The sequence below is a fragment of the Falco cherrug genome, chromosome 5 (assembly GCF_023634085.1).
Source record: "Falco cherrug isolate bFalChe1 chromosome 5, bFalChe1.pri, whole genome shotgun sequence".
Lineage (NCBI taxonomy): Eukaryota > Metazoa > Chordata > Aves > Falconiformes > Falconidae > Falco > Falco cherrug.
In genome coordinates, this window is record NC_073701.1 from 83,397,594 (window position 1) to 83,410,998 (window position 13,405).

Sequence of the window (13,405 nt, forward strand, 5' to 3'; positions counted from 1 at the left end):
AAAATTTTTATTGTAAAGTTGTCCTCAAGTTGTAAGTGTTTGGGGAGGGAGAACTGTTTGTTAAAAGACAATGTATGGAGTAAGCTCATCCTACAACATGAGTTTGCACACAAACTGAGATATTAGCTCAAAGAATAAACAAGAAAAACTTATGTGGTCCTGTAAAAAAAAAAAAAATTGTGTGGAAGGGCAGAGGCAAACCTCTGTCCTGTGAACAGGAGGTTTGACTGAACTACTAAACAAAATTTGCTACGGCAAATAATGCAAACGCACTTCCTCCCAGGTCATATCTGTGCACCGTAGCACTGTGTGTTAGACACATAGTAAGAGTGGAATTTCAGGAACTTCAGTGAAACTTCCAGCAGTCTTATGGAAAGCTGATGCTAGATTACTTTTACACAAGTGTGAGAAACATTGTTAATGCCACTTCTTAACTACCCTACTTCTCATGAAACCCTATGAACTTACTCTAATTCTGAGCAGGGGGAATGTTAGAGAAGCTATTTAAGTTTCTGGAACAAGCACTCTGCAACTGAACCACCATACCTCAATGAAATCCAAGTGAATGCATGTAGATCACGTAGGCTCCCAAGAACACTTGCAAAGATGGCACTCTGAAATGAGGGCTTCCTCCCTTTACATTAGTCTACACTACACTGCTAGTGCAATTCAGTTCCAGACTGGACTGCAAAACCACATCCTATAGCCTGAACACAAGTCCACACTCTTAGCTTACAGCAAGCCTGAGCACATCCATGTGTTCCCAGCCTATGTTTTATATCACCTTATCCTTCATGGACATATGGCTGTCAGACAGGCAAGTTGTTTATGGGCTCCCTGGAAAAGGACCAAGACAAGATGTGTAGGTTTGCAGCTCCCTTTAAAATGCTGACCATGATTCCCAAGGCATCTTGCAGCCGGCAAAAGTATGCTGTGCTTCAGACTGTCCTGTGCTACGAAGGATAGTATAGACATTATGTCTTCTGTTGGTTTTGAATAAAATAATTTCTCTACTAAATGCTGGATCAACGCCAAAAATTAATTCACATGAACTACTGAACATACCAGATGGTAAAATCTTTGTTACAACTCACTTGGGCTAAATTTAAACAAATCAGTTATAAACAGCCCAGAGTGAAAAGAAAGTTTAGTCAAATGTGAAAACAGCTTACCGAAAGATTTCTAGTTTTCCCACTGACAGCTTACCATTTCTGCTTCCTCCTGATCTACATTTTCAAACACCAGAACCTTGGAGTCTCATCTTACAACGAAGCTTACAGCAAGGAGCATCAAGTTCTCAGAAAAATATTATTTTTGCACAATAGAGAAAAGCAGCACGCTTTAATAACACAATTACTTCTAAATATAAACATAGCACTAGTGCCTCCAGTAGCTTTCAAACATAAAAGTAGCTTCCTGCCTCCCCCCAAAACAATATAAGTAAGCCTGAATTTAAGATTAATTTGATATTTACCAGATTTTCTCTGCCGTCGTCCAAGTAAATCTGTTACTGTTTTGCGGAATAGTTTAGCTTCTTCTTCATTAGCAAAATTAAGACCAACTTGACATGTCTGAAAAACATTAATATTCCCCCACCCATGACTAAGAAAATGTTTCAAAGGCTTTCTTAAATGTCTTCTTACACCTTCTGAAGGTATCATCAGGAAAAATCATCACTGCAAATTTGGAACCAAGTCTCAGTGAAACATTCTATCTTAGGAATGTCTGTCTACTAATGAAGTTTCTAGACATCATGGCTAACAAATTTGAGCAAAATCTTGTAGCTTGAAATCAAAGGGGGGAGAGGAAAATTTGTGCTTTAAGTATATATGGTACTTCATAAACATAATCTGCAAGTTGAAATGTAATTTCATTAAAGGGAGTTGAAAATAAAAGAACTGCATTTTAAATGTCCTATGGATTAAGTTTTCTAGTTGAGATACAAAAAAAAATCCTTTTATAAATAAGCTTTAAAAGCTTCAAGGAACACAGGTAATATTGTACTTTAATAAATAATTTACAGAATGAAATAAACCCCTCGGTTATATTTGAAGAAGGTACTGTTCAAATAAAAGGCATTTTAAAACAGGTATTTCAAAGATGTTGAGACTCACATCTCCAGCAAAGGTATGAAAATATCCTCTAGGACTATTATATACAAAGTTATTGTACAGCTCCTGCTCCCACAATAATTTTCCATCCTGAAAAGAAAAAAGAAAAAAAACAATTTTTAAGAACTCAGACAAATTGCAGAATTTAATTTCTTTCACAATAGAACCTATCTAGAGTTGGAAGCTGCATGGTGTTAAGCATCTACCTTGCTATTCACTCAACAAATGAGCTCAATCAAAATCAAAATATACTGGAAACTTGGAAAGAGCTGTGGAAGACTATTCTGCCAGGTCGCCTATGCTCTGTTCAATTTCCTGAATGTTTTCAAAAAACATCCTTCAAATTCTACAATGTATCTACAATGGATACAATGTATCACAACAGTGATCCTGGGAGAGGTAATGGCGACCAGTGATGGGAATACAGTGATTAACAGTAATAGGAATCAAGGAGACCTCCAGTCTTCTGTTATTATCTCAGGCTTGACCTGAAAACAGTTAACGTAAGGAGAACAAAAATCTCACCATTTTTTCTTTACATATTTCAAAGATATTATAGTTCAGCACCCAAGGAACAGGTTTCTCACTAAGTGTAATAGTCAAGTGACCAAATCACAAAGTCCAATACAAGCACCAGCTGGCAATTCTGAACAAATCTGAGAGACCTGAAGCACTGAATGCTGACAGATAATGAGCTGTTACTGGCTGCAGAGATAATGGGAAGCTTTCCAGAGTCTCAGCAAACCCAGTAGGACCTATGCTTCTCAATATCATTTCTGATATAAAACCACAGTTTAGACGTTTAATCTTTTAGCTTCCACTATCTTGAGTTAAATATAAGACAAAGATCTTCAGTATGAATGTATATATTTTGGAGAACAAAACTTGTTTTTCCTGCAGTTTTCACATGCACCAACACACTAATCAAAAAGATTGTTTCCACTCCTACAGAAGACAGCGCCTATTTTGTTAACACCATCCAAAGCAGTACCTTGATAGAATTTTGATAGCTATCTGTATCAGTGACACTATACTAACTTTCATTAGTTTGACTAATCAGATCTGCAGAGGACAGCTTCTGTGTGCTGTAAGAAAACTGTAGCTGATAAATTATTTCATCCATAAAGCTGACATCTATGAAATAATTTAATTTAGAATACCTGAGAAAGTTGCACTTGCCTATAAGCACTGTAACTGCACCACTTAAACGGGCAACCATTTACTTGAGAATTTCTGTGAGTTTGTAGCTATGACAACCTACACTCATTCAATTCAAAACAGAGAATGAATACAACCAAGCTTAAGGAGTCTGTAAACCAAAAAGAGATACTTACCTTAATGTCAAATATTCTGATAAAATACGACCTCTGTGGATTGTCCTTTACAAGGCAAGCTACACCACAGCATTTCTTTGACCACATGGCATTACGATCTGCTGCATATATCTGAACAACTGCTGAAGACATCGTCTAAAAAGAAAAAAGGTAGCTATTACTTTTAAGGTAAAACCCACAAATTCTAGATTTGATCTTTTATCAAAGCACCTCTTAATTTTGTTCCTTGTTCCAGGCAGCAACTTTGATGATCTGCCAGGTTGTAACACAGTAAAGTTCAAATGACACCAAATCACTTCTATGCCTTAGATTTTAATTTCTGCGCAATATTTAGCTTAAGAACCCAAATGAACTTTTTGTTCTTGCTCGCAAATCAGCAAAGAGACTTTGCCTGTAAAAGGCAGACCAGTAACTATGGCAGTCACACAGAGAAGTCCTGCCATGCAACTAAATTTCTTTCTGTTCAGTACTTCAAACCGGATAGAAATGCAATACTCGGGCTAGAACTGTAAATTACACAGTGCCTGGAAACACTCCTGGATACTGGAACACAACTGTCTGGATTGCTTAATTGTTCAAATGGTCTCTGGCATGACTTCAGCGTATGCCAAGTAGCAAACTCTTAAAATTCTTGGGCATGGTTTGAAAATTCACATGAGCTAGGCTCATTCCCAGTTGGCAACTTGAAATCATCCCGTTTTCAAATTGAGAGATTTTAGGAAGAGATAGAGATTATTCCACACCAGATTGCTTCAGTCACTGGGAGTGTTCCTCAGCATATTTTCTAGTTTATATGTGTCCTACCTTACAGTCCTACGAGGGAATGAAAATTTAAGCCTCTGAAGAACATTTATTTAGCAGCCAAGTCACAAGGACATCAAGTTTAAAGGCTCTGTAATGGGACAGACCAGAGGCTATCTGGCTCCAGACCTACTCTCCAACAGCAGCAGACGCCTGGGTAAGAATACAAGAGTACACCGTTACGCTAAGGGAGTATACCCCAGCAACTGGCAGGTCGGAGCTCAAAGCTCCACTGAGCCAGCATACCTGTTTTACAGCACATCAGATTTTTCCTTTGTGAATTTATCTAATCATTCTTCAGACCTCTGTGAACTTCTGGCCATCACAACACTGGGCAGGACTGTATTTCACAGTTCACCTATGGACTGTGTGAATAGTTAGCTACTAAAAGTTTGCCACCTGCTAGTTTCAGCTGACTGTCCCTCCTTGTTCCTACACTAGGGGACTATGTTAACAGTTTCATAGTTACCTATAAAAGCACGTGCAGCACGGAGAAGCATTTGTCACACTTCTTTGCCCTGTAAGTTCTCTACTGTTCAGAAAGCGGTATTAGTTTTCAGTCATTCTTGTACCAAGAAAAAACATTTTGTTCGACACTTTAGTCTTGTCACCCTCACACGCATCTTACCTAGCCCTACTACACCTTTCTTTGATTGGGGATGAGGCTTAGGCTGTATGAATCCAGTTTGTTAGCCTTTGAAACACGGGGTCACAAAAATATTCTTCTCTGTTTTGTTCTCTATTTCTTTCCCTCCAAGTTAAAGGCTTTTACTCCCTTTTTCACTATGGAACATTAAGCAGATGCTTTCATAGATCGTGTTACCGTTCCAAGACCCTTCTGGAGGGGTCACACCTAGTCTGAGTCACGGGCTCCGTACTAGGTTTTCCCCCCCTGCTCTACAAGCATTACTTTGCCTTCATCAACACTGACTACTTGCCAAAACAGTTGACTATTTTGCATCTAGGACACAAGCATGTCTTTTTGCATTATAAGATTACCTATTAAGTATCAATATTACCCATGCCACACTTTTCACAAGTGGTTTAAAATAACCAAAATAACAACCTATGTTTCATGGGATTTTTTATTACTATTTCTTTAATTTTTATTCATTTATTACCAAAAACCCCTTTCTATTTTGTTAAAACAGAGTGAAAGTAATATAGGGAAACGGGCAGCTATTCCTTGGGAAAGCTTTATAACCTTTGCCCAAGAACTGCGATACATCTTTCACAAGTCAAGATACAATTCTGTTCTCTTTGCAAACACCCCTTCAGAACTTGTCAGACTAACTACTAATCTTCCTGGTAATCTACAGAAAAGAGTTAAAAGCGCGACTGAATGATAAAAAGAAAGCTTTGCAGTTGCCTCCTCAAACGCTCTACTCGAGTGTAGAGTAAAATTTCTCTCCCTGTAACCTACAGAGTAGTATGAATAATTTAATCATAACAGGACTTGTCAAATAAGTAAAAGGACCCTTGAATTAGCCACACGAGAGCAAGAAAACAATTAGCTGACATTAAGTTCTGAGTATAAAGAGATACCATTTCTCCCCTTATGCTGCAACAGGCAAAGATTTAATTTTGGGCACAACTGGCCAGATTTTGTTCAAGCCTTCTCAACTCTCCAGAACAAGTCCAGCTCCACTAACCTCCCCCAACAAGACTACCCACAGAAATGGGGTCTTGAAAGAAATTATTCAACTTAAATTCAAGGTATAGAAGACAGTGATCTGTGTCAAGAAAGGGCTCCCTATGCATTGCTTCCTATCATATCTAGCAGCAGAAGTACCAACTGGATTATCTGGGTAAACCAGTAACTGTCATAACTCGATGACTGCACATAAAAAAAAAAAAAACCCTTGAACCAGTACCACCCCCATGAGTAGAGAGAAGAATACTGCACAAGAAGTGTGTCCTCATTCTGCATAACCATAACAGACTTAATGTACACTTGGATAATCTACGAGTAGAGCTTAATCTACAAGTTAGAGAGCAATTTCACTGATCTATAAAGTAGGTGTTGTTTTGAGGCACACCAAGCTTATTCAACTACATTTTAACTTATTCATTAGCATTGTGCAAATTCCTAGTGTTGACAGATTGTGATGCGGCTTTCACAAGTTAGAAAATATAATTACAAATTCCACTGTTACACCACTATCATTTTTTTAATTAAAAGGACAATAAAGGAAAAAATACAAGGTGGGGTGGTGGTTTATTTTTTTGAGGTATAGTAAGTTGATTTTTTACTTAATACCTAAAGTTATTACTGGATTTTCAGGAGGAGGATTTTGAAGCTGGCACTACTGCTTTGCTTAATAATTTTGGTGAAGATCTTGTCCTTTTTACATAGCTATGTATTTGGAAAAAGTACATCAGGGAAAGGAATAAGGTAGCCTACCAAAAACTGATGGGCCATGGAGACAAGAATCAACCCTCCTCCGTCCCCTTCATTTTTTCCACAGTCAGCCTCTGGCTGGAGGACATGCCATTCATTCCAGGGACTTGTCACACCCCTCAAACTGGTAAGCTATGTAGCAGTAAGTCTGGTGTCACCTGTACACTGGCTGCCTCACTGGCAGTGCTGGTCTCATCCTTGGACATACATACTGCAAGATACGTGGTATGAGCAAAAGGCTCACGAAAACCCCTTCTGTGTACAGAAGACAGCCACAATGAGTGATCGCACATTTGCAGAACGTGAGCACAGCAGCCACTGATAGCTTCTAACTGGGCAGTGCATAGCTGTATACTTTGATCAGCTTCTGGTGTGAACACTCGCTGCAGTAGCCTGTCAAGTTAATGATTTCCCGTAACTCATTTTTTCAAAAATAGTAAACCAAGCCAACAGAGACATTAAAAAATAGTGGGCCAAAAGTCACAACAAAGAGCAGCAGCAAGATTAAGGCTGTAAGATGATGTTCAGCCATTTCAGTATACGCCTGAACAGAAAGCATTTTAAGACCCATTGGGACGGTTTTTTGCGGTGTTCACGTACAGCTGACAGCTGCTAGTGGTGCAAAGATCAAAGACTCGTAAAATGACTTTGGCTGGGCGCGACCTCTGTAAGTCTTCCAGTCTAACCTCCTGCTCACAGCAAAGGTAATTAAAAGCCTAGAGTTCAAGTTGCTCAAAGTCCTGTCCAGTTAAGTTTAAAGGCTGCAAATCACCTCTGGGGAACCTGTTGCAGTGCTTAATCATTTCTATTTTAATGCTTGTAAAAAAGCAACTAAGTTTAATGAGTTCTTCTAATGGTTCAGTATTGGTATGTGTCACATGCTGACAGCACTACTGAAGACACACTAGCAGTGGTTGTCAGTCTTTCCCAAGAGTCACAGTTTTTCCAATAAAGGTGCAAAACCCTGCATACGTACATAATTTAATCACACAACAGGTCTGCTTTTCTTAGTTACCCTTCCCAGCCCACGGAAGTACCTTACAAATAAAACTGGGGGGGGGGGACCCTGCCCTGTAATGTAAGGATACAAGTAGTAGCAGTTGTTTCCAAGCAGAGTAACCTCTTGGGGGAAAAAAAAATAAATCAAAACATGCTGATACAATGCCTGTAGCTTCTTCACAAAGTCAGTCCGAAGACTTTCAGCCTGAAAGTCATACTGAACACAATTAGCTACTTTAAGATTTCTGTGGAAAAAAGGTATGGTGAATAGTTGTGTGCAATCCAAACCCTGGAAGAACAGATATCAGTGTTTCTGTTTTCTTTGCCTTACAGTAGATATCTGGAAAAGTTGTCCTGATCAATACTACAGCTGTTGAGAAGGTACCTTGGCAGGCATTTTTTAAGACCTACTATGGTGGAAATCCTTATAATGGCTAAATCAGGATACTGAAGCCTGATCAGGTGATGCTGGGTCCTCCTAGGTCACTCATTTCTTCTTTGATACAAGACCAGGAAGACAGCGCACAGTTTGCTTCCAGGGTGACTATTCAAGAATAAAGGGCTGTTACTATTCATTGACATTAAACCAGTGGTAAGTAATAGTCTCTCTCAGACAGCAGGGTTCAGGAACTGACACATGCTAACATCAAGTACCACTTCACTGTGGAAAATGCTTGGTGAGGTGTAACTCTTAATCTTGACCACAAGATGCTTCAGTACCAAGTAACAGACTAGCATTCTCTGAGTCATGGAAGAAGGTACGGAAACTCACTAAGACTCATGAATGAGAAAGACAAGAGGCACAAGTGAGAATGCAGGATAGCTCACTCTGTAAGAAATCAAGACTAATCCATAGAAAATTAGGCAATTATAACTCAGCAGATGACATTTCTTTCTCTAGATTACAAGTATTCTGCACAAAAAAAACCCAAACCACCAAAATGTCACACTGACCAATCACGCAGAAATATTGCTTGAAATCTGTGTATCTCAAAAAAGCTTGTTTAAGAAATTACACATTTAAGTGTCAATATTTCAATAAATTGTTATTCAAAGCAAACAAATTTGAGTTAGTGATAAGACCTTCCTGTTGTTCTGCAATTACTTTATCTTCAGTATCATAAATATATGGCACTTCCAAAAACATTTCTGTAGTGCTCGACACAGTTATGCATTTTATCTCATCACCCTTAATACAGAAACATAAACAAAACCTGCTGCAGGAACCAGGCACTGGAACCTCCTCCCCTTCTCAAAGGAAGGCCTTTGGTAGCCTAAACTGGTCGGTGCCTGCTCTTTCTGGTGGTTTCATTTCCCTTCTGCACAGCGGTCCTGTTTCTAGAGAAAATGTAGCTATTTTCTTGGCATTGACAATGTCTCCTGCCATGTGGGAACAGTGTGTTCCCTTCCTACTAGGAAGGGCTGATAACCCACTTCCAGGGTAAATGTTCTCACCACGCAATCCTACAGAAGGCATGCACTGCAGCCTCCTCCAACGGTGCTTTTAAATGAACTGAGTAAGCCTGCCACTATTCAGATTATCGCTAATTAGGCCACACAAACAACATGCAAGTATGCTTCCCTAACAATTTCCACATTATAAGTGGCTCAGGCATTTGCTACAGTAGACAAAAAATATTTCCTAGCACTTTCACAGAAAGTTAGAAAACTTGAGTTTAATCAGGTTCAGAATCCTACAATATTTATTAGCCCTGGACAGTATAATTCAGCCCTAAGCAATGCTGGGTGTGATGGTTTAGATGCAATTCAGGCATAACGGAAAAAAATATGAACACAAATCCACACTTTCATCAGATTTTCATGGTCTCTAAGTATTCACAAGTGTCAGTTTGTACGTACTTACGTTTGCAGGTTTGAATGGGAAGGGACAGAGGTAGGAAGAAACAGTACAAGGAGGGAGAAAAGACTAGTGCCATTAAAGGCAGACTGCTTTCACTTCCTGCCGACACCTTCATCTGAAGGACCACAAGGATTATGGCTCCAGACGACAGAAGTACAATAGATGCATCCAACTACCTTTTTAACCTTTTTCCCTTTAAGAACAGTGGGTCACGCTATTTATGGTTACTTCATCTTCTACAAGAAAAAAGTGTGTGATGATACTGTCTTGACAGTACACATACACTTTTCTGGAGACAGAAATACTTTTCAAGAACTCCACAATATTTTGACTATGAAATTAGATTTTACTAAGTTAGATTTTGCAACTCTCAGACTGGCTTATAATTTATGTCTTTGTACCAGCTTGCCTCCAGAATCTTCACAAATGAGTCCAACATGTGACAGTGTTTATCCACTGGGGATCTGGACACTTCTTTATTTGCAGTTTGGGTAAACTGTGATTACTTCAATATTTAAAGCTATTACAGCTGTTAAAGATATATTTAACAAATTACTAATAATCTTATCTTTAAAGACAATTGTGTATTGCAAAAAAATTACATTCGGATGCTACAGACAGGATTTTAAACTAGAAATTTTAAACACAGAAATAAGAAATACAGAACTTCAAAAGTTTTCTGACAGATTTCAAAAAGTTAAGCAGCTGGAAACAATCTTCTAATTTTAATGCCATTTACAGGACATTATTTTGAGAAGACAGACCGATTGCTCCACAGACAGGAAAACTAAAGCAAGATTTGACAGAACTGATAAGAGCCTTCTGTAAATACCCAATCACATGAGAAAAGCTTTACTTGGTACCAACTGAAAAATTACTCAACTGAAGACACTGACGCCTTACTAGTTCTACTGCTTGTGAAATTATTTGCTACAATCGCTAACAGTGTTCAATTTTAAGCTTAAAGCTTGCTTTTAGTTTTTTTATTTCTCATGATGACCTACCGATTTTAAAAAGCACTATGCATAGATGCTAAGAAGTTACTGGGGTTTTCTACCTATACTCAAAGACAGGCTATGTGAAAAATAAAGCCACTGCATAAGAGATACTGTCTTTTTATTATTTGAAGGCAAGAAGGAAGAGAGGAAGTTTTTCTGAAACAGCTAAAAAGCCAGTAATTTCTGAAACAAAGATCTTAATCTATGTTAAAAGACAGTTCCACATAACATATAGCCCAAAACATTTAAGGGATCAAGAGACCAGAACCAATTAAAAAAGTTCATACCCAAGAACAGATTCCCAGCCTTGTTCTGATCTGTACACAAATCAGTGGCAATACCTTCACTGAAGACCGTTTACTTATGTGGAGAATATACCAGTGATCACCAAGTGACATTGTAACAAAAAAAAGGGATAGCCGTTTAAGAAATCTAACTATAAAAGTGCTTGTCCAGACTTAAATCTGCAGTCGTCTCTCATATTTTTCTAGGTGTCTTCAGATACAAGTTCATTTATATTTCCAGTACCTCCCAGAGCCCTCCAGTTCAGCTAGAGCTGGCCAACTTCTTTTCAAACACTCATTGCTCAACTATAGATCACAGAAGACCAACAGGATGTGGGTAAACAGCATAGCATATAAACCCAAATCCAACAGCACACGATTAATTAAAAGAGACATGTTTTTTTATCAGACACAGAAAAAAGGTATTTTTAACTCTTACAACCTCAGTCCAGCCAACACATGCAAGACTTCAGTCTTCCAGAGATATGACATAACCATAGCCACAAGGATGCTCCAGATTGTAATATTCCAAGCTATCTCAGTTAAGCAGATCATTTACCAAATGACATACACAACCTGCGGTTTCCATCGATGAGCAAGCTGAGCACTGCCACTTCCTGTTTACCTACGCAGCATCATGAGTAGCTCGCTCGGCTGCATCTCACCGCTTAACGCTGCTGAAATCTTGGCTGTCCAGAAAGCAGCAGACACATGACAAAACGCAGTTATTTGTTCTGTTGTTAAAGTTACACAGTTACTTGCACAGGCCATCCACAGATTTGTCATTGTCCTGCTGCCATGGAGCAAAAATTCCCACTACAGAAGGACAGTCTGTCTTGCCATTTCACTCCCACCAGCCTCCCAAGACACTCAGGATAAAGACTTCCTTTTCAAAGCTCAGGGAATTTTTAGATGAAATGTTAAAGCCTAACTTTCAATTTTGAGCCATTTTAAATTAATCAAGACTCCCCAAGACTAGGATGATCCTTACACAAATAAAGTACTGTACAGATATGTAGATTAACTGATTCTTAAAACTATGTTTCATGGTTAGACACAGGAATTACAGATTGGTGTTTCAAGCCATACAGATTCAAGGCAAGAATCATTAGTTTTACAGCAACCCATGGGATAAAATTTGAGGTTGAATCTGTTGTCCAGTTCCACTGCCTATTCAGCTGTAAGGGAAACCAGCTCCTTCGATTCAGCATTGTCTTGTCTTCTTCTGGCAACCCACTGCCATCATGCACTGAAGTCCTCTTCCTTCAGCCTTCACCAACCACTCCATTTTCTATGCAATAATGTTTTTCCAGATGCCACATACTAGTTCCATATTTAATGCAGCTCTTATAAGCTGACCCTCTGACCCACTCTGAACATATGACAGTGGTTTGAGAAAATATTTTAGAATTCAGACCCTTATCCATGTTTTGGGGGTTTTGTTTCCCTTTTTTTTTTTTTCTTCCAAGAGTTAGATCCATCATAGTTCTTTCTAGACCTGCTTCATGATATATGTATCGCCACATTCACCAATAAAAATCTTCAAAACAACAGTTAGATTGATTAAAGAAAGGACATTAAGCATAAGCCTCAGGAATTCCCGAATTATCCCAGCTCTGGAACACTCATTAATGAGCCCTTGAAAATGCCATTTAGCATCTACTGGCACTCTCAGGTCCATATTAAATAAAAAATCAATACATACATAGATAAAAATATTTGCTTTGCAGAGGTTAGCCTTAGGTGAACTTTATGATCTTCATAAGATCACACTTGAGGACAGAAAATAAGGAATTTTGAATTCAGATACTTAGAAAACACTGAAATAAAACAGCTTCAATTGTTTTAAAAGAAAAAATTCTTTTATAAGAAAACAGTAACTTCATGCCAACATAAAACAAAGAACCCTCTTCAAAACATTAACAAATTTGAGAAAAGGCTATTAAAAGTAAAACCTCTTTGAACAGTAGCCAGCAACTGGTCTCACAATCATGCACACAACTTGTGTCCTGTCCTGTAAAGCAGACTCAATCCACTTACATAAAGGTACTTAGAGATGTGACCCCCCTCACACTTTCACTGTGCCACAACTCAAAACATTTTAATTCCTCCTGCAGCAGTTCATGTTTCAACAGAACAGTTATGATAATTCAAGCCATATAAGGAAACTCATAACTGTATATAAGAATTATTTTTTTATACTAACAACTAAGTCTACTATGAACAAAGTTACTCCCAGTTATAAGTCTTAAAAAGCAGCCATACTATGAGGAAAAATAGCATGAAGATGTAGTGGTTATATGATCCCTGGCCACATTCAAAGCTCATGCCAGGGATACAATGCAAAAAGCTCTTTCAGTGTACCTAACAATGAAAGCATCAGCTGAATACTTGCAAGACTGCTATTTGTCATTTAGTTCTAGCAACAGTCTGTTGCATGTTTGCATGTATTTCTTCCCCATGCCTCAGTTTCCTCATCTATAGCATGGAGATACAGATATCTACCTCTGTAGAGTGCCTTGAGAATTACTGATGAAGAAAAAAAAGTGAAAAAAAGGATTGTACTGCCACAGACAGAAATCTGTTATTTTGGGGGTGGGGTGTCTGTGTGTATGT

General features: G+C 38.4%; 1 protein-coding gene across 4 annotated transcripts in view; it reads right to left on the bottom strand.

Moving 5' to 3' along the window:
* WASL (WASP like actin nucleation promoting factor) overlaps positions 1-13,405 on the bottom strand; it is a 58,166-nt gene that overhangs the window by 25,343 nt on the left and 19,418 nt on the right. For 3 of the 4 annotated variants that reach the window (XM_055710792.1, XM_055710791.1, XM_055710790.1), the window contains exons 2-4: positions 3,446-3,580; positions 2,115-2,201; positions 1,475-1,571 (exon numbers count right to left, since the gene is read on the bottom strand). In XM_055710792.1, the coding sequence (XP_055566767.1) occupies positions 1,475-1,571; positions 2,115-2,201; positions 3,446-3,580 (319 nt within the window). Of the gene's footprint in view, positions 1-1,474; positions 1,572-2,114; positions 2,202-3,445; positions 3,581-8,860; positions 8,963-13,405 lie in introns of those variants that run through there. The other variant, XM_005441782.4, reaches the window with a different exon arrangement.